We start from the raw sequence: 23,640 nt of genomic DNA on the forward strand, positions 1-23,640 counted from the left end.
CAAACTATTTCACGTCAAAGAGCCCCAGAATTATCTGTATTTGGCCGCCGACCCCCATCTTAAAATATGTAGTTCCAGGGACACCCGTCCGAAAGCAAAGAGTTGAGTTAAAAAACGCTGTGAAAGAATATATATTCAAAGATTTGCGCTACATTTGCACGATTTTTCAAAAATAGCAGACCTACAAGCTCGACCTATGAGCTTGTAGATCTGCTATTTTTCAATAGCTAAAGTATAACATAACGCTTGAAACAGCGGTTCCCGCCCAAAATGGGTTAAGTGCACGGAGAGCACGGCAGCATAGTTGCCAGAAAGTAAGTCAGGTGTCACTGATGATGACAGCACTTTTTTTTTTCGGCAGCACTTTTTTTTTCCGAGAAACATCTCGACCACGATGGCACTACTACTAGAAGTATAACGTTGATGTAACCACATACTGATTTAACAACAGCAAACAACACCGTGTGTATCTCTAGGACTCCGATGACATTCACTCCTCCGTGTGACGTGGTCAACAGACCCATTCACACTTTAAAGAGAAAGCTGTCAGAAAGCGTGATAAAAAGTGTAATGATTATAAATGCCGTGGCCCATTTAGGAGGCGTCAGTGCCCATTGTTGTTGATATCGCGGCGTATCAATCATGTTGATTGATCATGCCGCTCCGGTGACATCAGTTTTATGGCCTCTGAAACGCGACTCTGTGTTTTCACAATGCCATCCAATTAGAGCACTCCATTTATCATTGGGGGGGCCGGAGAATCATTATTAATTGGGTGGAGAGGCTGACAGCCCACTCCCCTGCTGAGCGGCCCAGGACCACGGCTTCTGGAGATCAGGCCATTGATACTCGAGCCCCAAATAACTGGGGGGCAGTGAGTGACTGAGTGTGTGTGTGACGTGTGTGTGTGTGTGTGTGTGCGCGTGTGTGTGCGCTTGTGCGTGTGTTGGAAGGGACCATGTACAACCAAACCTAGTCTACACACCTATATCTAATAACTAGGAGAAATTCTAAGAGTTGATGGATCTTTACAACATTTTAAAAGTTTTAAGCGTTTAATACGTTTTACATTTTAACCCATTTTGGGCGGGAACCCCTTTTGGTGTTAGCATTATGTTATGCTTTAGCTATTGAAAAATAGCAGATCTACAAGCTCATAGCGCGCCACCGAGTGGCGCGCTACGAGCTTGTAGGTCTGCTATTTTTGAAAAATCAAAGAACGACTGACATAGAAACATAGCTTTTTCAGAAAGCTAAAGACATTTTTAGAATCTGATCTCAGGTCAAAATGGGTTCATTGAAGACAATGTGAAGCGAAAGCGTCCTCTTCGGGTCCTTACCTTCGTTGCCGGCAGATAAGCCGTCCGGCTTCGTGATGCCCGTGCTCTTTTTCCGTCTGTGTTTCTTGCGGTTGGCGTGTGGCGACGGAGGCGGCTCCAACTTGGGACTGGTGGCACTGGTGCCCGCACTGCAGGAGCCGGTCACGGTGGTTTCGCCCGTCGTTCCATTGGCTGTAGAGAGAAGAGAAGGGTCGGATTAAAAGAGATCCATTTATTAGACGTCTATATTATTCAGAGTTGACCTTTCTCATTCCGTCAGCTTTTGGGATCATTTTAGAGAGCTGCGACCAGCCCTCGGTTTTCAACCTTTTTTCATGTCAAGGCCCACTATTCAATTAGATTTAGCCTCTCAGACCCAAGACTCGTTGGATAGATTTAGATATTTGATATTCCTTTTAGCTGCCCCGCCCCCTTCCTATACAAACCCATTGTAACTTCAAACTCCATTTTAACCATGGTAGATGGCTTGAAAAAACACCTGTCCTTTTTTTTCTGGTGACTGATATTGTCCTTCTAATATGTGAGGGGCCGTGTTTTTGAGTGGTGCAGCCACTCCATTGTCCAGCAATGTGTGTCCCTGGGTCCGTCCGAGTACGGAAATAGCGTCACGGTAACTCTGTCATTTCTCAACCGTTTCGAATGCCGGAACCGGCCCGGCCCCCCTGGCCGCATTCCTGGGGGTCTGGATGTTTCCCGGGGACCCCCACACGGAATTGCACCACTCACTTCACACGGGTGTGATTTTTCAGAAACTGTCAGGATTTAGAAGCCATTTCTTTTTAAATCGGCCTCAGGTCTAAAAGGTTTAAGATATTTCTGGGCCGGCAGACAGACCGATCGACCCACAGAGTGGCTTCTACTAGACGGCACAGCATGGTCACAGCTAAAAAACTGAAATCAAGAGGTATGAAAAATGAAATAATTAAACATAGACAGTCAGGCAAGGTAAATGCACATGTTTAACCCATTAAGACCTGAGGTCGAAATTCAAAAAAGACAGTTTTCGGAAAAAACCTTTGTTTCTGTATCAGTGGTGCTCAAACAATCTCATGTGAAGGAGCCCTAAAATTATATGTATTTGGCCGCCGACCCCCATCTGAAAATATGTTGTTCCAGAGGACCCCCAGAAGCAAATATTTGAGTTAAAAGCGTTCGCTGTGAAAGAATATATATTCCAAGATTTTCACACATTTTCAAGCTATGAGCTTGTAGATCTGCTATTTTTCAAGTATAACATAATGCTTAAAACACCAAATGGGGTTCTCGTCCTGAATGGGTTAACCCATTAAAACCGGGAAAGCATCCGTCATTAAAGATTTTTGCATTGGCTATTCATAAAATCACTCACTTTGTGAAAAATAAAAAGTTGAATTGTGGGAAAAAATGGAGAACTACTGATAAATGCTGATTCAGAAGGCAATTTTGTAGAATGGGCCTCAGGTGTTCTAATGGGTTGAAATGGGACTGGAGTAGCATTGAACTAGTTTAACGAGTGGCCTAAAGTAAGCGTGCCGCTGTGGAGACACAGGGTGAAGGACAGGTACGACGCTCTGAGCTAACAAATGGGCTTAGCTGCACTTGCACGGGGGCCCCCGGGGGCCCAAGCTCTATATGACTGTCTGAGGAGTGACAGGGGGGCTAAGAGCCCGCTCGGTTTCTTGTAAGTGATTTTATAAATGTGATATTAACCCGTTTAGACCCGAGGACGATTCTACAAATCCGGACGGTTTTCTGAAAAACCTATGTTTCTATGTCAGTCGACATTTTCATGTCAAGGACCCCCAGAATTATAATGTATGTAATTGGCCCCGGACCCCAATCTGAAGATATGTTGTTCTAGGGACCCCCCCCCAGAAGCAAAGATTGAGTTAAAAACGTTCGCTCTGAAAGGAATATATATTCGAAGATTTGCGTCGCATTTTCAAGACTTTTTCAAAAATAGCAGACCTACAAGCTCATAGCGCGGTACGAGCTTGTAGATCTGCTATTTTTCAACAGCTAAAGCATAACATAACGCTTTAAAACACCAAAAAGGGGTCCCCGCCCTGAATGGGTTAACCTGTGCTACCGTCGGGCAAAGGGATAGGAGGGATGGAACAGTAGGTGGGGATTGTCAGCTTGCCATCTTTCTGATTTCCTGACATTTGACATCACTTTCCCCCTTCTTTTTCCCCTCCGGATGCCATTATGAATCTGGGAGAAAAGGGGGGGGTCGCCGTGGTCGCGCGCGGGGCCTCGGGGGAGAGAGAGAGAAGGCAGGGATATAAGAGGAGCCAGGGAGATGGGCCCATATTGCTCTCCTCTCTTACCACCCCCGTGTGGTGCTGGCAGCCTACTCCATTGTCTCCCATCAAAAGCTCATTGTAGTGTGGCCAACTCCATTCATTTCCCCCGTGCACCGGTCCCCCCACCCCCCCCACCCCCAGCCCCCAGGGGTGGAGGGCGGGCGGGTGGGTGGGAGGGAGGACAAGGGGGCTCAGGGATTATTGCCGTTGTCGTTGCCAGTTATACATAGGCTATAATGTGCGTTGCTGTGCCCATTAGCCCCCGTGTACAACATTAGGGCTAATTTGGTCATTATACCTTTAGGGAGACGCGGGGGGGGGGGGGGGGGGTTGGGGGGTGGCTGTGGTGTTGGAGAACTGGGGATGGGGCTCAGTAGGGGGGCTGAGGATGCAAAAAAAAAAAATGGGGGAGAGACTGCATGCGAGGGATGTATTGTGTGATTGTGGCGTGTACGAGAAGATAAGTTAACGTGGCTGTCCCTGGATCAGACCGAGATGTTCATTTTGAACTACCTCTCGTTGAAGAAGAATGGATAAGAATACAAGAACAACCATATATTAAAAGCGGGAAGACAATTATTAAATCAACAAAATATTAATTTGCTAATGTAAGGCAGTTTGTAAGACCTCGTGAGATTAACATTTCATGCTGCACTGCACTTAAAAAATAAACATTTCAAGTGGCAAATAAACACTATTGATTTTACGCACTTTGATCAATAAGCGCATAGCACCATGGATGGACTACAAATATATCACCCTCTCTCTCTCTCTGTGTCTCACTCTCTCTATCTCTCTCTCCCTCTGTGTTTTGAATGGCAGCACAGAGCCACACATGTAGCGGTGCCTAGTCGAGGCGTCTGTTTCAATTTCCCTGCTCTCCTACAACAGCCCCCCTGAGACGAGTCATTAGCTGGCTCAGACAGCTGGGGGCACAGGGGTCCTCCGTTGCACCGAACCCCCTCCCCCCCCCCCCCCCCCCCCCCCATCATTTCCCTCCCCCCTCCCTCACCATGAGAGCGTCTGTCCCGCTCCGTATGGCGGGTGGTGGTGGTGGGAGAGACTTTGAGCTCCAACCCGCCTCTCTCTCTCTCTCTCTCTCTCTCTCTGACGTGACAGCCAGCATTTGTTTAATGTCGCTTGAGGTTAAAGGGGAGGGCTGCCCCTGGGGGGGTGGGGGGGTGGCGCAAGCATGTCATAAACACCTCTAATTATCAATTTCTGCACCCTAATGTTGTGGAAAATGACCCCGGCAATACTCATCATCTCACCACCTGAAACATTCATGGATAGATACGGCTCCTTTTGTCCGTTGCAACTGGAGTCTTTTCTTTTTCCCTTCTTTTATAGGAGGGCAGTGGAACAGAAAGGAATCAAATCATTGGGTTATAGGGCGTTAGGCCCTCTACATAATGCACACCACTGAGCAACAATATCACTGCACACCTGAACCTAATCATCTGTAATCTCCATCCTTCAAAAAGGGAGATTCAGTTCCCCAAACTACCCATGTCTGAAAAAAAACGTTGCTTTTTTTTAAGTTATTAAGTTGGGCTTTCGACTGGATTGGCTTAAAGATCTTTAGTTTTTACATGAGCAGAGAGTTCACCGCAACGTTATTAGCTAGCCGTTACCGCATACGAGGGAGAGAGCAAAGATTCATAGCAAAGTTCATAGCGCGCCACTCGGTGGCGCGCTATGAGCTTGTAGATCTGCTATTTTTCAATAGCTAAATTATAACAATGTTTAAAACACCAAAAGGGGTTCCCGCCCCAAAATGGGTTAATGGTTAATGTGGTTAAACGCTAACGTGACATGGATGCGTTCCAGGTCTCAATGGATTAAGCATTGCATTATGCTTTAGCTATTGAAAAATCACACCCGTGTGAACTGAGTGGTGCAACTGTGACGTCACACACTAACCATAGCAACCATGCTCACCTGTACGTGGCCCCACGTACCGGTACACACACATACATAGACACATACATACAGACAAAGTGGTTTGCACCACTCAAAAATAGCAGATCTACATAGCGCGGGACTCGGTGCCGCGCTATGTAGATCTGACCCGGGGGGGGGGGGGGGGTCCCGGGAACAACATATTTTCTGATGGGGGTCGGCGGTCAATTACATATATTTTTGGGGGTCCTTGACATGGAAATGTTTGAGCACCGCAGACATAGAAACATGGGTTTTTCAGAAAACTGTCAGGATTTAGAAAGGCATTTGTAGAATCGTCCTCGGGTCTAAACGGGTTAAACGTGCTTCAGGATGAAGGCTGTGGCTGAAAAAAAGGGCGCCACTAAACAGCTCTACCTGGCCTTACTATTGTCACGGTGGGAATGACTACGAACCAGAGAAGAGCATAAAAGCCTAATGTCGTTGTACGACGGTGCCAAAAACACTAGATGTGGACTAGAAGATCACAACAATGCATGTCACATGCGCGACGTAGGCCTGGGCCGTGGCTCAGCGGTCCAGACACCTTGGCTGGTAATCCAGCCTGGCAGTGTGCCGCGGGTTCGACTCCCGGTCCCGACGGCCTTCACTGCATGTCACTCCCCCCCCATCTCTCTCCTCATTTCCTGTCAGCCTACTGTCCCTCTATAAAAAGAAATATATAAAATAAAGGCGGAAGCCACATGCGCGACGTGCTGCATGTGAGCTTGTATATCAGCTGTATCTTATGGGCATCAAACACCGTCGTATAGAACAAACTATAAATCAGGCGCTTTAGACAGAACGGACGGGGGTGGGGGCGTTCATTGTAATTTAAGATGTTCAAGGTATAAGAAGCACCGTGATTTTCACCAGGCCCCTTGACATGGCAAGTCCCTGCCTGTCCTCAATCAAAGCCAACGGCTGCAATTAATGGTAAAAATTAGAAACAATCACCGCCTCACCCTCATTATCCTCAATTAGAGTCGCGCTAATCAAGGCCTGATCGCGCTCTGCTGCGCTCTCCAAACTAAATGTCAAACTTCATTATGGCCCGGCATAGGAAATCAGACTCTCCGCACAGCCTCGCCCTCGCGATGGGAGACTCTGAAACCTTAGGCGCTCAGGGAAAAAAAGGCTACTTTCCGCATTAAGTGTCTGTGCCCCGATACGCAATGTTCAGTATGAAGAAATCGACTGGTTTCAAAGTAAAACGTTCCACAAAAAAAACGTCTTGTACATTGTGTTGCAGCATAGGACCTTTGAAGGTCAATTTCTAAAATACAAGAATGGCATACGGTAGTTCAATTCATAACCCCAGAACCCGCCAGCAGCATTAATTAATTAATGAATTGTTATTATATTGCCAGGATTTTTCGCTCCGTTCAACCCTTATTTTGAAGAGCCAAAAATCAGCAACCCGGATGTTATGATGTCATACTAGTGTGTGTGTGTGTGTGTGTGTGTGTGTTGTTGCATATCTACTTCCGGTTTGCCGATGAGAGCAGAGAAACAAACCATCATCGCGAGGATCACAGCGTCGGCTATCTGCCGTCGAATAAACATTGTTTTTTTTATCCCATGATTTTGTAACCCGTTTTTCACCCCTGTGTCAATTATCTAATGTGATCCTGGGCTCTTTACACTAGGGGTGGGACGATATGGGTTCCTCACGATACGATATATATCGCGATATTAGGCCCACGATAACGATAATATCACGATATTCGATATATTGCGATATTTGCGATATATCGATATATTGTATGAAATTTCATCAACGATATATCACGATATCTGCAACTACAAAATACTTGCAGCATTTTGTATTCCCACAAAGCTGTTTGAAGACTTTGGACAAATCACCATCCAGTAATTCAGTACTTCTGGTTGCTGTGGAATCTGAGTGGGATTTGCTTTATTTTAGCTGTCATTTCCTCCTTTTCTAAACATGTTGTTCATCACTTCATTATGAACAACATTTCAAATAAAAAAAAAAAAGGGGGGGGGGGGGGGGGGGGGTTTCCCGATATCGATATTTTAATAATCAATATCGATTATTTATTGCGGGAGGACGTATCGATATATATCGCCATATCGATATTTCAGCACACCCCTACTTTACACCCTCCGCCAACCTGGGGAGAGCAACGGACTTGAACTCATGAACGGACTTCCTTCATGCCTTTAAATAAATACTTTTTGAAACGCCTATGGGATTTCCTGGTGCCCTCGTCGTTCTGAAAGGGGGCGGGACTGCGACGCTCTATTGTAGATAAAAGCGATTGAAAGAAAGAGAATGGATGCAGGTGCACGAGAACTCCTAGATGGCGCTCTCCAGGCTTGTTGACAACCTCAGCTAGCAATCCAACGCTAATGCGAGTAGCATCTCGACACGATCGATCAAAACCTCTATAAAAAGACCAATTCACGTAGATCTACGTACAGGGATTGGTGCCGGGCCAGATTAACAGGGAATGGCGGGTTAAAGGAGCATTCAGTGATTTGGAAAAAAACCTAGTCCACCCGGTAACAAGATGTGCACATGCACACGCTCTACAGTGGGGGAAGTACAACAGACCAAGAGCACGTGCACCAAGGCCCGCCCCACTCGATCATGATTGGAGGAAGGCCCCTCTCATCCTGATTGGATGAAGGCTTTGCCACCCAAAGCCCAAACCGAAACTAGGTTTTTTTTTACCCCAGGGGCTCACTGGGGACAGGGAGGAACTCCTTATATGGTCAGCACACTTTATAGTAGGGAGGATTATCCAAAAAATAAGAAAAAATAAGTGATATTTTAATTAAGTCAAATCACTGAATATACCTTTAAGTGTTAAGACTGCTTCCCCTCTCTCTCTCTCGCGCGGGGATGTGCCGTTACACGGCCGTTGACCGCGCCGTAAGCGCCGTTATTGTCATCAGTGAAGTCTGTCCCGTGCTTTTAACCCCTTTAGGCCTGACGTCGAAATAAAAAAAACTTTCGCTCTGAAAGAATATATACCTATTAAAAGATTTGTGCCGCATTTTTACGATTTTTCAAAAATAGCAGGCCTACAAGTTCATAGCGCGCCACTCGGTGGCGCGCTATGAGCTTGTAGATCTGCTATTTTTCAATAGCTAAAGAATGACATAATGCTAGAAACACCAAAAGGGGTTCCCGCCCAAAATTATGACAGTTTTCTGAAAAACCTCATGTTTCTATATCAGTGGTGCTCAATATTTCATGTCAAGGACGCCCCAAAAATATATGTAATTGGCCGCCGACCCCCATCTGAAAATATGTTGTTCCAGGGACCTTCCAGAAGCAAATAGTTGAGTTAAAAACTGTTCGCTCTGAAAGAATATATCCAAACATTTGGGCCACATTTTCACGATTTTTTCAAAAATAGCAGACCTACAAGCACTCGGTGCCGCGCTACGAGCTTGTAGATCTGCTATTTTTCAATAGCTAAAGTGTAACATAATAATGCTTGAAAACACCAAAAGGGGTTCCCGCCCAGAATGGGTTAATTCAGCTGCAGAGAGTGAGATGTGCCAAGGACAGTATGGGCTCTGTAGCCTCTAAACAAGCACCTTGCGCACCTCCAGATTAAAGATGGGTGTCTTTATGCATGGCGAGCAATAGACAAAATGGGCTGGGATTTAATCAAAAAACGGCGCTCAATATTCAAGAGATGTTACTATACCTCTGCTTCTGCCTTTACACAATGGGTTTACAAATGAGGACATTCTTTAAATAATATGGAAATGGTTACCTGGCTAAGATGCATTCGTGCCTGAGTGAATCATCAATCTACTGTTTTTGCATCATGAAATCACATTTTATGTTAACCTGCAACCTTCACCAAGGATAATGGAGTGATTGGGCATGGTTGAAGTCAATTCAAATGGCAAAACATGAGCACCCTTCACCGTGGAACACCCTCTATTGATTATTGAAGCCCCATTAGGGACAAAAGATAAGAGGTCACATTTCAATCTGAAACCCAAGTCACACTTCACTCTTATCTAGACAAGTATATTCTCCCACTTTAATTCATTCTGGACGGGAACCCCTTTCAGTGTTTTAAGCATTATGTTATACTTTAGCTATTGAAAAATAGCAGATCTACAAGCTCATAGCGCGGCACCGAGTGCCGCGCTACGAGCTTGTAGGTCTGCTATTTTTGAAAAATCGTCAAAATCCGGCGCAAATCTTTGAATATATATTCTTTCAGAGCGAACGTTTTTAACTGAAATCTTTGCTTCTGGGGGTGGTCCCCTGGAACTACATATTTTCAGATGGGGGTCGGCGGCCAATTACATATATTTTTGGGGGTCCTTGACATGAAAACGTTTGAGAACCACTGACATAGAAACATGGGTTTTTTCAGAAAACTGTCAGGAAGGCAGGTCTAAATGGGTTAATTCACATTCTGGATTCGTAAGAAGGCATCAAATAATGGACATCATAACTTTCTCCGAGGTGAAACGCACCGCCAGACGTGGACAACTCTCTTAAATTGTCCGTTCATGCACTGATTACAGAGAGACCCGAGCCTTTGCAAGGGAAGGGATATAACATATCTATCATTTCACAGAAATTCACACAATGTCTCCGATATTGTTTTCAGCTCATTTGCCTCATCGAAGCTCATTTGTGGTTACCTTAATAAAGAGTAGCGTGGAAATAATTGGAAGGGAGAATAGAATAATGGAGCAAATTGTGGATTTGATTTAGCTGAAGACTGGATGCTGGTTAATGAGGTATGGTAATAGTGTAGGCTTCTCAGTTTACCAAACATGGAAATGATGGGCCTTTTTTATTTATTTACATAGATCAGGGTGTCAGCGAAACCTTGTGTTGTTTGTCCACTGCAGACCGGCCGCCCCGCAACACACTCGCAAACATCCAGTATGTGAAGCTTTGCACACCCACACAGACATTAACCGATTTAGGCCTGACGTCGAAATTAAAAAAAAAACATTCGCTCTGAAAGAATATATACCTATTCAAAGATTTGTGCCGCATTTTTACGATTTTTCTAAAATAGCAGATCTACAAGTTCATAGCGCGCCACTCGGTGGCGCGCTATGAGCTTGTAGATCTGCTATTTTTCAATAGCTAAAGTATAACATAATGCTTGAAACACCAAAAGGGGTTCCCGCCCAAAATGGGTTAAAATACAGACACAAACAGACTCCACAGAAAGCTTGCGCACGCACACACGAACACACACACACACACACACACACACACACACACACACACACACACACACACACACACACACACACACACACACACACACACACACACACACACACACACACACACACACACACACACACACACACACACACACACACACACACACACACACACACACACACACACACACCACACGCACGCTCATTTATTTGAGGACCCCACGAATCTGAGTAATTCTGCTTTTGGGCATGCCGGCTGATGGGAGACGAGGGTAGGGGGTGATGGAAGTGCCTGCGTCCAGGCAAGAATTGATCGTTTGGCAGTTCCAAATGAGAGACAGGCTTGTCTGCATGGAACCACGAGGGCCGCGCGGTTGGACTCCAGCGGTGCTCGTAAAGTGCGCTCTTTAATCCATTGAGACCTGGAACGCATCCATGTCACGTTAGCGTTTAACCACATTAACCATTAACCCATTTTGGGGCGGGAACCCCTTTTGGCGTTTTAAACATTGTTATAATTTAGCTATTGAAAAATAGCAGATCTACAAGCTCATAGCGCGCCACCGAGTGGCGCGCTATGAACTTGTAGGTCTGCTATTTTTTGTGCCTCAAATCTTTCCGAAAATTGTCATGATTTAGAAAACTTTTTTTTTTTTTTAATTTCGACGTCAGGCCTGAATGGGTTAAACTGCCGGGGCCCCTGGGAGCCCGTGGGGAGGGGGGGGGAGGCGCCGCCGCGCTAATGAGAACTACCAGAGTGCAAACATGCATGGAAATGACTGTTATTCTGTTGATGTGCATTTAAGTGCTTTTTTACTGCCAACCACAAAGAGAGGGGAAATAACTGGTGATGAATGGTACCCCCGAAAAGCATTCATTTTCCTCCGTCGGAGAGCAAAGAGAAGACAAGACAGACAGACAGAGAGAGGGAGAGAGTCAGAGAGAGAGAGAGAGAGAGAGAGAGGGAGGGAGGGGGGTGGACATGCACGGTGAATGTATTATTTTATTTCACTCAAGTACTGACAAGGTGCGCAACGTGACGGAGCGTGGGTGGTGTGGAGAGAGGTGTGTGGATCGCACAGTAACCTTCCTCTCTTTGGGAGCAGCCTCCTCCTCCTCCACCACCACCACCTCCTCCTCCTCCTCCACCACCACCTCCTCCTCCTCCTCCTCGCCGCCTCGATCAGCGAGGCGAAAAGGGCACGCCGATCACAAGAGGCCATCAGCTAATTAGGAAAATGAGCTTTTGTCCAAGAATAAACGCCCCGCAAATGTCAAATCCCATCAGCCGTGTTTACAGATGAGATATCTTCTTTTTTTTTTTTTTGGGAAGTCTCTCCCTCGGTTATGTTTTGTTGTTGTTGTTGTTGTTGACGAGACTTCATTCGTGGCCTCGTGATCGTTTAGTAGATCAAGGTTCAATGTGTTTACTGTCACATAAAATACAGCTGGCAGCCGACGTCGCAGGCAGTGGAATTCTAGTAGTATACACAGTATATGTGCATCTAATACAGCAGTGGTTTTCAACCCTTTTCACACCAAGGCCCATTATTTATTGGGTATTTGAGCCACGGATGGACCACCATTTGATGACATTTAGCCTCTCAGATCCAAAACTAACGAATATTTTGTTGTCGTTGGACAAGATTTTGTCCACAACTCCATTCTGTATTGATGTTGGTGCCATTAGGAGAGATAACAGGCCAATGTTGAATTGTGTAGACTTCTTCTAAATTATGCAATGCAGATGTGTAACAATAACTTTACTCTTGAGCACGTAGAATGAAACCATTTTCAACATTTTACACTCAAGAGTTAAAGATATATAAGGGCTATTTGGTTAACAACTCCATCATTTAGCTGGGGACCACCTGGAACCCCCTCAAGTACCACTGGTGGTCCCCGGACCCCTGTTTGAAAACCACTATACTATAGTCAATCCATATATGTATATATAGTATACATACATACGTTAATTGAACTCAAGAGTGTAAAAATGGACGCAAATGGATCCATAAAGGGTCAATTGACCTATAGCTAAGCCCCTCCCCAAACTGCTATGGTCCAATCACAGCCAAGCATAACATGGGTTAGACAAACCTCTCCACCAATAGTTTTCCTATAAGATAAAACATCGTTTTAAAAAAATAAACGTCACGCACATATTTTTTCAGTGCATACGGCAGGCCTTGTTGACGGATTTGGAAGACATTTCGAAGGTCTGGTTCCAAAAACTGAACCAGTATTTAATGTGTAAAATGAAAATCCATGATTTTTACATTGGAATGAATGAGCCCGGCTGGAAAGTGTCCAAGTGGGAGTGTCTAAGTGGGAGAGGGCGGGACTTAGGTGAATTCTCAGAGGATTTTAATGAGAAAAGCCGAGGAAAATCTACAATGTAAACTCCTTGGTTGTTCACTATGAGTGTACGAATGTTAACGAAATAGACGGTTCCATTTTGTACTCTGTGTATTTTTAAGAGCATAGTAGAAGGCGATGCCGGCTGGAGGTCTTACCGGCGCCGCTGCTCGTGCTGGCGGTGCTGACGACGGCTTCGTTCCACTGGTCAGCGCTGGACACGGAGAAGGACCGCTGGTGCATGCCGTCCTTACCGCCGGCGAACACAGACGCGCCCGACTGCAGAGACGTGCTGCTGTTGGAGTGAGGAGCGCCTGCGAGAATAAAACAAACGTCTCGGTTAAAACCCATTTTGACCTAGGAATGATTCTACAAATGCCTTCTAAATCCTGACAGTTTTCAGGAAAACGAACACTCTGAAAGAATATATTCAAACATTTGGGCCACATTTTCACGATTTTTCAAAAATAGCAGACCTACAAGCTCGTAGCGCGGCACTCGTCTCGGTCCACACCATATCTCTTCCGACAAAAATAGGCGATCTACGCCTATTTTTGGCTAACGTTCCCCCACCAGTAAGACGCCGGAGGGCGGTCGCGCGCACTGGCCATATATGGAGCGTGTATTGAGTGCACAGGGTGCGTTTAAGTCATCCTGGATAAGTTCTAATCGGACACCACTGCAGCGGGTTCACTTCTAACCTAGGCCAGGGCTTCTCAACGTTTTTGGCTGGGGGGCCTCCGGAAATGCTTTGGCCATGTCTCGCGACACCTGATATCACAATGCGTGACCATATATGGGGACATTCCCCTTATATGGGGATTGGTGTAGTGACGGGGAGAGTGACGGGGATTGAGGGTTATAGGTGTCAAAAAACGCAAAGTTTCATAGTTAACTACTGTGTTATGGCTGATGAACCGGTTGACAAAAATGTGGTTGATGGTGATGACACGTCAATGATAGTATTGACTCCAGCCAGTGTAGCAAATACAATGTCACCGCCACCTTATTTGTGCACGTCGTCTTTCTCGTTGCATGATTTCAGCACTAGCACCATCACAACACAACCCCCACGCACTCACACGCGCGCGCACACACACAGCCCCTCTCTCTCTCCCTCCGCCTCTGCCTCTAATTAGCCCTTAATCCATTGAGACCTGGAACGCATCCATGTCACGTTAGCGTTTAACCACATTAACCATTAACCCATTTTGGGGCGGGAACCCCTTTTGGTGTTTTAAACATTGTTATAATTTAGCTATTGAAAAATAGCAGATCTACAAGCTCATAGCGCGCCACCGAGTGGCGCGCTATGAACTTGTAGGTCTGCTATTTTTGAAAAATCGTTAAATGTGCCTCAGAACTTTCCGAAAATTGTCATGATTTAGAAAACTTTTTTTTTTAAATTTCGACGTCAGGCCTGAATGGGTTAATTAACAAGATACACTCTGTACGCTAATTATCGTGCCTCATCCCTCTGACTGCCACATCCATCTCCTCTGGCGTCGGCAGGCGTTCTCTCCCCAACTTCCAATCAGGCAGAGCCGCGGACGCCCCGGCTCTCTTTACTAATTCATGGGCTAGGCGTCGCGCCGTGTGGGGTCCTTTCCCTCCTGTTCTCCGCCACTCCAACGCTCCGATGCCTCATGTGTACGCGGTCGTGTGACGTGTCGCGTGAAACTAGCAGAGCTACAAACCCCACACCGCGGTGCGGAGCGACGTGCTGTGGGCTTGTAGATCTGCTGTTTTCTGACTGCGACACGGATTCACAAATCAAGCTTAAAGCAGATCTCTAACTACTCTGAAGAGTCACTGGTGCCCTTCCCATCGGTGTGCAATTGCAATCACAGATTACACATCGAGGTTCATAGTAAAGTTTAAAGTTTTTTTTCCATGCCATAAAATACAATGAAGTCAATACAATATTGATAGAAATTAAACAAGGGGAACATACTTCCCACATATATTCCCAAACTACTGAAAGCACATTGAATGTAAGATATTAAACTATGCTATACATAAATGATAGTTGACTTTAAAAGTGTAAATATAGCTGTAGTATATACCCGATTGTGAATATAACTTATAAGACTACGTTTTTTTTCCCCAATGGAAATATCTTGAAAAACGGCTGACTACTAGGACTATTTGACATTCAATGTTCTTTTTCCACAAATGACGAGCTTTGAAAAATGAGGGTCGTCTTATAATCAGAGTCGTCTTATATTCGGCACAAAACGGGTGTATATATATATATATATATATATATATATATATATATATATATATATATATATATATAAAATAACTAAACAAAATAAGTTGACACCTAAAGTTTAAAACAACGCCCAAAGAATTTAACATTAAACATCAGATTTTGATAACTTTTGCCTTCACATATCGGGGCCTTTGAGTTGATAATTATTATCAGCGTGGGTTTGGCGTCTGAGGTGACACTAAACAGGAACTATAATGTGTCATTATTATCAGCGTGGGTTGGTGTCTGAGGTGACACTAAACAGGAACTATAATGTGTCATGTGTAAAGTAAACTGAGCGGCACGGGCTCTTGTTAGGATAATACGTCCTACTCATTATCCAGAGTAATAAGTGTATCAAATTCACATAATCATGTCTAATTAGTATCAGTAATTATCTTGTTGGGCCCGGGAATATTAAGCCATTCAGGACCGAGGCCAGAGTCTACAAAATGTCTTCTGAAATCACGGCGGTTTTCTGAAAAAAAAACCTACGTTTTTATGTCAGTGATTCTCAAACTATGTCATGTCGAGGACCCCAAACATTATATGTGATTGCCCCCTCCACCCCAGAAGCAAAGATACGAGTTAAAAACGTTCACCAAAAAAAACCTTTTTTGTATGTAACTAGTCTTGTTTCTTATTGAAGTATTTTTTTAATTTCTGTATTTCTTTTATTTTACCATATTTTTGTTATTATGTGCAAATAAACTAAACTAAAACTAAACTAAACCGTGAAAGAATACATTCACAGATTTGCGGCACATTTTTCTAAAATTGCAGATCGACAAGCTTGCCGATCTGCAATTTTTCAACGGCTTAAAGTGTTCAAATAAATAATGGTTAAAGTGGTTAAAACGCTGAAGCGACACAGGCTGCGTTCCCGTCCCAAATGGGTTAATCTTCGAGTCCCAGAGGGGAGGGAGCGAGAACACAGCGAGGAGGAGAGCGAGAGCGGGGGCATCATGCTGGGGGAGAACAGACTAAATTAGCATGTTCAAATCAGAGAGGAGGGCAGGGGGGGTATCAACGAGGAACTGAGAAACTTGGCTTTTCAATACGTGATAGCTGAATGATCGGGAGAAAAGGGAAAATGTATATATATATATATATTTATTGACTAATGAATTGAATGAATGTCTTTTCACAAAATTATTTTTCTTTTTTTTTTGTAATGCAATAGGCGCACATTAACCCATTCAGGCCTGACGTCGAAATTAAAAAAATAAAAGTTTTCTAAATCATGACAATTTTCTGAAAGATTTGAGGCACATTTTAACGATTTTTCAAAAAATAGCAGACCTACAAGTTCGTAGCGCGCCACTCGGTGGCGCGCTATGAGCTTGTAGATCTGCTATTTTTCAATAGCTAAATTATAACAATGTTTAAAACACCAAAAGGGGTTCCCGCCCAAAAAGGGTTAACACAAGACCAGCAGCAAGATGTGAACGTTTCACATATGGTACCATATAATGTTAAAAATGTAATGTTAAACACTCCATTGTGTGTACATCCAGTAATGATGTGATGCCTCTTGGGTCTATGATTGGTGGCTTTCTGTTGGCATTGTTTCTTTATTGTCAATGTACTGTGTGATCTGTTTGTTTGTTTGTATATGTTTTCTGTATCCTGATGACTGCTGTGCACAAAACACATTTCCGAAAGGACAAATAAAGTATCTATCTATCTATCTATCCATCCATCCCATTAGCTACTTAAGCCCTATTTAAAAAAATAAAAAAAATAGAGAAAGTTAGGGTTAAGGTAAGGGTTAAGTTAAAGGACATGTTCTGAGGCTTGTAGATATATATAAAAAGAATGGGACAAATTATAATTATTCATTTACGGAAAAAGTTGAAAATGATCATCATACACGCAATGTATCTTTGCATACTATCAAACGTAGAGATACAACACTTGATTGAACATTACACGTTGTCTCAATGGTGGGGTGGGGGTTACTAGACAAGTAAAAAGGCAACTTGGGCTGATATTTAAAATTCAACAATCGTGTCTAATTGTCAAATTGGATGCTGGATATCAATGAATTAAACATGGCTGTATCCATTAGCCCCCAGAGACCACTCCTGCATAAAGGGGAGGATAATGTAATTACAGTGGAGAAATAATCAGCTGGTGGCATTAGAAGAGCATTGTGCTAGCTAACCCCATCCGGACTGACTGCAGCGCACCCCAGCCCTTTCTCATCTCTCCATGCAGGAGAAAAGCCCGCTAAAGAACTAGGACAGAAAGTGTCTACAGGATGAGACTTCTGTTGTACATACAACAGTGGTTCTCAAAGTGGGGGTCCGGGGACCCCCAGGGGTCCTTGAGGGAGTTCCAGGGGGTCCCCAGCTAAATGATAGTTGGGAACCAAATGGACCCTTATGGGTCTGTAACTCAGAGAGTGTAGGAAATGGAACCAAATGGACCCGTTAGGGTTTGTACACTCTCAGAGTTAAATTAACTTTGATTTTACAATATACATCGGGGGTCCCATGCAGAGATAGAAATGCCATTAAATAGGGGACCGTAGCCTAATTCAGGTCAAACCAGGGGCTCTTGAAATGAAAATGGTTGAAAATCACTGCTAGAGCCGTAAAGATCTTCTGTTATGGGGGCCACAATTTGCAACTCTAGATTTTTTTTTATAATGGGATGAATCTAGAGTAATCTAGATCATTTAGAGTAAACTCCATTGACTCCCCATTCATCCAATTTGCTTTTGCGATCTGCTTGTATTAAACAACGTTAAACTCACCAACATTGCAGCTCTAGGCCAAGCTTGAATTACCGGTATCCTCTTTCAATCTGCCAAGCGTTTGTTTCATAAAAATCCACCGTAGACATTACAGTTATGAGCTACTTTCTGTCAAGAAATTCTCTGCAGGTGATTCTTTTTCTAAGTGTTGGAGTTTGGAAGCACTCGTTTTTATTAGCGGGTCGCTGCTGCCTCCTGCATTATGTGCAAATGCAAAACCGGTGGTACGCAGGGGCCGTTCAGTGAGTGCTTCCAAACTCCAACACTTAGAAAAAGAATCACCTGCAGATAATTTCTTGACAGAAAGTAGCTCATAACATGTCAACGGTGGATTTTTATGAAACAAACGCTTGGCAGATTGAAAGAGGATAATTCAAGCTGCAATGTTGGTGAGTTTAACGTCGTTTAATACAAGCAGATCACAAAAGCGAATTGGATGAATGGGGAGTCAATGGAGGGTATTGCAACTCTAGATGCACCCCATTATTAAAAAAAAATCACACCCATGTGAACTGAGTGGTGCAACTACACATTTATTGTTATAGTTACTGTACACTAGAACCAAGAAAGCATCTGTGTCATAAGTACTCTCCGCATGAATTCATGCTAACCATAGCAACCATGCTCGTTTTTTTGGTACGAACAAACACGGGTACAAAGGTACAAAGCCAGTTGTTGGAGTGGTTTGCACCACTGCAAATTGCGGCTAGGGGGGGTCCTTGGCATATATTTTCTAATGGCCTAATGGGTATCATTTCGGTGGTCCTTGACATGAAAAGGTTTGAGAACCATATACAGTCCCCCGGAAGCTGTCTTTTGAAACCAATCACGACGCGTTTCCACGCATGGGGAATGTAAACAGGTTTGCACATCATCGACCTAACTTCCTTGGCTGGTACAGTACTTCTGCGTCGACACTTTCAGATGTCCTTCGCCAGTGGTATGAAATGGTGTAAACTTCCGGTGTAGTGGGCGCGGTCTAGCCTGGCTAATAAGCCAGACTCAAATCACACTGTCGTGTGGTATTTGATAAATAAAATAAATAAATGGTGCATTTATATAGCGCCTTTATCCAAGGCACTTTACAGAGATTGTGCATTACATTCACCCATTCACACACACATACATACACCGATGGCAGCGGAAACCATGCAAGGCACCAACTAGCACATCGGGAGCAATTAGGGGTTCAGTGTCTTGCTCAAGGACACTTCGACAGTAACTCTGCGGGAGCCCGGGTTCGAACTGGCAACCTTACGGTTACCATCCAGGCACTCTACCCCTGAGCCACCGCCGCTCTACCCCTGAGTCTGGAGATGCCGTGTATGGATCTTGTTTCCCGGGGGGCGGGTTCAAACATTTTCTCTTTGACGCAATTGGTCAGAGCTACTGTCTCAAGCATTGAACGTCACTGTACCAAAGCCCGCCCATATTGCATACCGTGTCCCGATTGGCCACACCAGTTCTCTGGTGTAGGAAATGGGCGTACAATTGAGCCTCTCCAGACCGTAATCCGCCGGCAGGCAATTTTTTTTTGCCAACGGCTGATTCGGTCTGGCTTATTAGCCAGGCTTGGCGCGGTCACCCTACATGACACTTTGTCATTAGATCTCGCAAAACAGCTAGATATCGTCCGAGCGTGTTCCTAATGCAAACAAGTCTCGAACAAAGATATTCTTTGTCTAGGATTCGATTTAGACCAAGCCCCCCCCCCAGAGCGGCCTGGTCACTCTAATGGCCAAAGCTGGAACTGCATGCGGGCATTTTATTTGCCCATGCATGTAGCACGCTTTCCCTGCTGATTCCTCCAAGCCCGTTCCCTTGGCTGTGGTTTGTTTCGCTAGATAGCAGGTAGGTGACAGTGGGAATCTCGTTAAAACCCTGCGCAGCTGGGGTTTAACACGGAGCGCTCGTTAGCACGAGCAAATCGCTGAGAAAATGCAGAAGTGGAACAAGTTCAAGTTCAGGGTCCTTCAAAGTAAAGGCCTCTGAGCAACTTCCATTGAAATGAATAGCGGGGGCGGGGCAGTCCGCCCTCTAGTTTATATAGAACTCTATGCTCTCTAGATTGACTGCACCAAATCATGAACGTCATAGACTCAATCTAGTCTAGTCCTACAAAGGCTGACTACATCAAAACATTCATGTTATATACTTTAGTCTAGTCCTACACAGGCTGACTGCATCAAAACATTAATGTTATATACTTTAGTCTAGTCCTACACAGGCTGACTGCATCAAAACATTAATGTTAAATACTTTAGTCTAGTCCTACACAGGCTGACTGCATCAAAACATTAATGTTAAATACTTTAGTCTAGTCCTACACAGGCTGACTGCATCAAAACATTAATGTTATATACTTTAGTTTAGTCCTACACAGACAGACTGCATCAAAACATTAATGTGATATACTTTAGTCTTACACAGGCTGACTGCATCAAAACATTAATGTTATATACTTTAGTCTAGTCCTACACAGGCTGACTGCATCAAAACATTAATACTTTAGTCTAGGATTAGCAGCATGCCAAAGTTTGTGATATTGCCATTGAGAATGCATTGGGCGTTTAAGTTAAATACGGGGGGGGGGGGGGGGGGGGGGGGGGGGGACATATTTTGACAGCAGAAACTGCCTGTCATAATTCTATTTCAAAATCCTATTCCAAAGCCCCCCCAGGTACATTATATATTTAAACTATTTTCAGCAATGGTACACTTATTTTTTCAGTGGGTAGATCTTGTTGAGCTGGTCATTTTGAAAGTAGATCTCACGTCATAAATGTGTGGGCACCCCTGGTCTATAGTCCTACACAGCCTGACTGCATCAAAACATTAATGTTATATACTTTAGTCCTACACAGCCTGACTGCATCAAAACATTAATGTTATATACTTTAGTCTAGTCCTACACAGCCTGACTGCATCAAAACATTAATGTTATATACTTTAGTCCTACACAGCCTGACTGCATCAAAACATTAATGTTATATACTTTAGTCTTACACAGGCTGACTGCATCAAAACATTAATGTTATATACTTTAGTCTTACACAGGCTGACTGCATCAAAACATTAATGTTATATACTTTAGTCCTACACAGCCTGACTGCATCAAAACATTAATGTTATATACTTTAGTCCTACACAGCCTGACTGCATCAAAACATTAATGTTATATACTTTAGTCTTACACAGGCTGACTGCATCAAAACATTAATGTTATATACTCTAGTCCTACACAGCCTGACTGCATCAAAACATTAATGTTATATACTCTAGTCCTACACAGCCTGACTGCATCAAAACATTAATGTTATATACTCTAGTCCTACACAGCCTGACTGCATCAAAACATTAATGTTATATACTTTAGTCCTACACAGCCTGACTGCATCAAAACATTAATGTTAAATACTTTAGTCTAGTCCTACACAGCCTGACTGCATCAAAACATTAATGTTATATACTTTAGTTTAGTCCTACACAGACTGACTGCATCAAAACATTAATGTTATATACTTTAGTCTTACACAGGCTGACTGCATCAAAACATTAATCTTATATACTTTAGTCTAGTCCTACACAGGCTGACTGCATCAAAACATTAATCTTATATACTTTAGTCTAGTCCTACACAGGCTGACTGCATCAAAACATTAATGTTATATACTTTAGTTTAGTCCTACACAGACTGACTGCATCAAAACATTAATGTTATATACTTTAGTCTTACACAGGCTGACTGCATCAAAACATTAATGTTATATACTTTAGTCTAGTCCTACACAGGCTGACTGAATCAAAACATTAATGTTATATACTTTAGTCTAGTCCTAGTCCTACACAGGCTGACTGCATCAAAACATTAATACTTTAGTCTAGGATTAGCAGCATGCCAAAGTTTGTGATATTGCCATTGAGAATGCATTGGGCGTTTAAGTTAAATAACTCCGAAACTACAAATCATTTCAAAGTAAAAAGTTCCAGCATGTGTCTCCACAGTAAGCTGAATTATAAAATGTGTGAATGGAGTTTCTAGGTGAACGTGCCATAGAGCTGCCATTGAGCCCCATTATACATTTCTCAAATTTGAAAGCACTATATTTCTAAAACTATGAAACATTTCAAAGATTTCTTTTCAGGAAAACATGTCCACCGTAAGATGAACCTAAATAGGTTTGAATGGGGTTTCTGTAGTGTAAGTATGTAGGACTAGTATCATGCCAAAGTTTGTGCTATTGCCATTGAGAATGCATTGGGCGTTTAAGTTAAATACGGGAGGGACGACACATATTTTGACAGCCGAAACTGCCTGTCATAATTCTATTTCAAAATCCTATTCCAAAGCCCCCCCAGGTACATTATATATTTAAACTATTTTCAGCAATGGTACACTTATTTTTTCAGTGGGTAGATCCTGTTGATCTGGTCATTTTGAAAGTAGATCTCACGTCATAAATGTGTGGGCACCCCTGGTCTATAGTCCTACACAGCCTGACTGCATCAAAACATTAATGTTATATACTTTAGTCCTACACAGCCTGACTGCATCAAAACATTAATGTTATATACTTTAGTCCTACACAGCCTGACTGCATCAAAACATTAATGTTATATACTTTAGTCTAGTCCTACACAGCCTGACTGCATCAAAACATTAATATTATATACTTTAGTCCTACACAGGCTGACTGCATCAAAACATTAATGTTATATACTTTAGTCCTACACAGCCTGACTGCATCAAAACATTAATGTTATATACTTTAGTCCTACACAGCCTGACTGCATCAAAACATTAATGTTATATACTTTAGTCCTACACAGGCTGACTGCATCAAAACATTAATGTTATATACTTTAGTCCTACACAGCCTGACTGCATCAAAACATTAATGTTATATACTTTAGTCCTACACAGCCTGACTGCATCAAAACATTAATGTTATATACTTTAGTCCTACACAGCCTGACTGCATCAAAACATTAATGTTATATACTTTAGTCCTACACAGCCTGACTGCATCAAAACATTAATGTTATATACTCTAGTCCTACACAGCCTGACTGCATCAAAACATTAATGTTATATACTTTAGTCCTACACAGCCTGACTGCATCAAAACATTAATGTTATATACTTTAGTCCTACACAGCCTGACTGCATCAAAACATTAATGTTATATACTCTAGTCCTACACAGCCTGACTGCATCAAAACATTAATGTTATATACTTTAGTCCTACACAGCCTGACTGCATCAAAACATTAATGTTATATACTTTAGTCCTACACAGCCTGACTGCATCAAAACATTAATGTTATATACTCTAGTCCTACACAGCCTGACTGCATCAAAACATTAATGTTATATACTTTAGTCTAGTCCTACACAGGCTGACTGCATCAAAACATTAATGTTATATACTCTAGTCCTACACAGCCTGACTGCATCAAAACATTAATGTTATATACTTTAGTCTAGTCCTACACAGCCTGACT

General features: G+C 43.3%; 1 protein-coding gene across 1 annotated transcript in view; it reads right to left on the reverse strand.

Moving 5' to 3' along the window:
• agap3 (ArfGAP with GTPase domain, ankyrin repeat and PH domain 3) overlaps positions 1–23,640 on the reverse strand; it is a gene marked incomplete at its 5' end in the record, with an annotated part of 106,508 nt that overhangs the window by 37,836 nt on the left and 45,032 nt on the right. Inside the window, 2 exons of the mRNA XM_079530317.1 lie at positions 1,341–1,511; positions 13,276–13,431. Coding sequence (XP_079386443.1) covers positions 1,341–1,511; positions 13,276–13,431 — 327 coding nt within the window. The remainder of the gene's footprint in view (positions 1–1,340; positions 1,512–13,275; positions 13,432–23,640) is intronic.

Source organism: Electrona antarctica (genome assembly GCF_951216825.1).
Source record: "Electrona antarctica genome assembly, chromosome: 19".
Classification (NCBI taxonomy): Eukaryota; Metazoa; Chordata; class Actinopteri; order Myctophiformes; family Myctophidae; genus Electrona; species Electrona antarctica.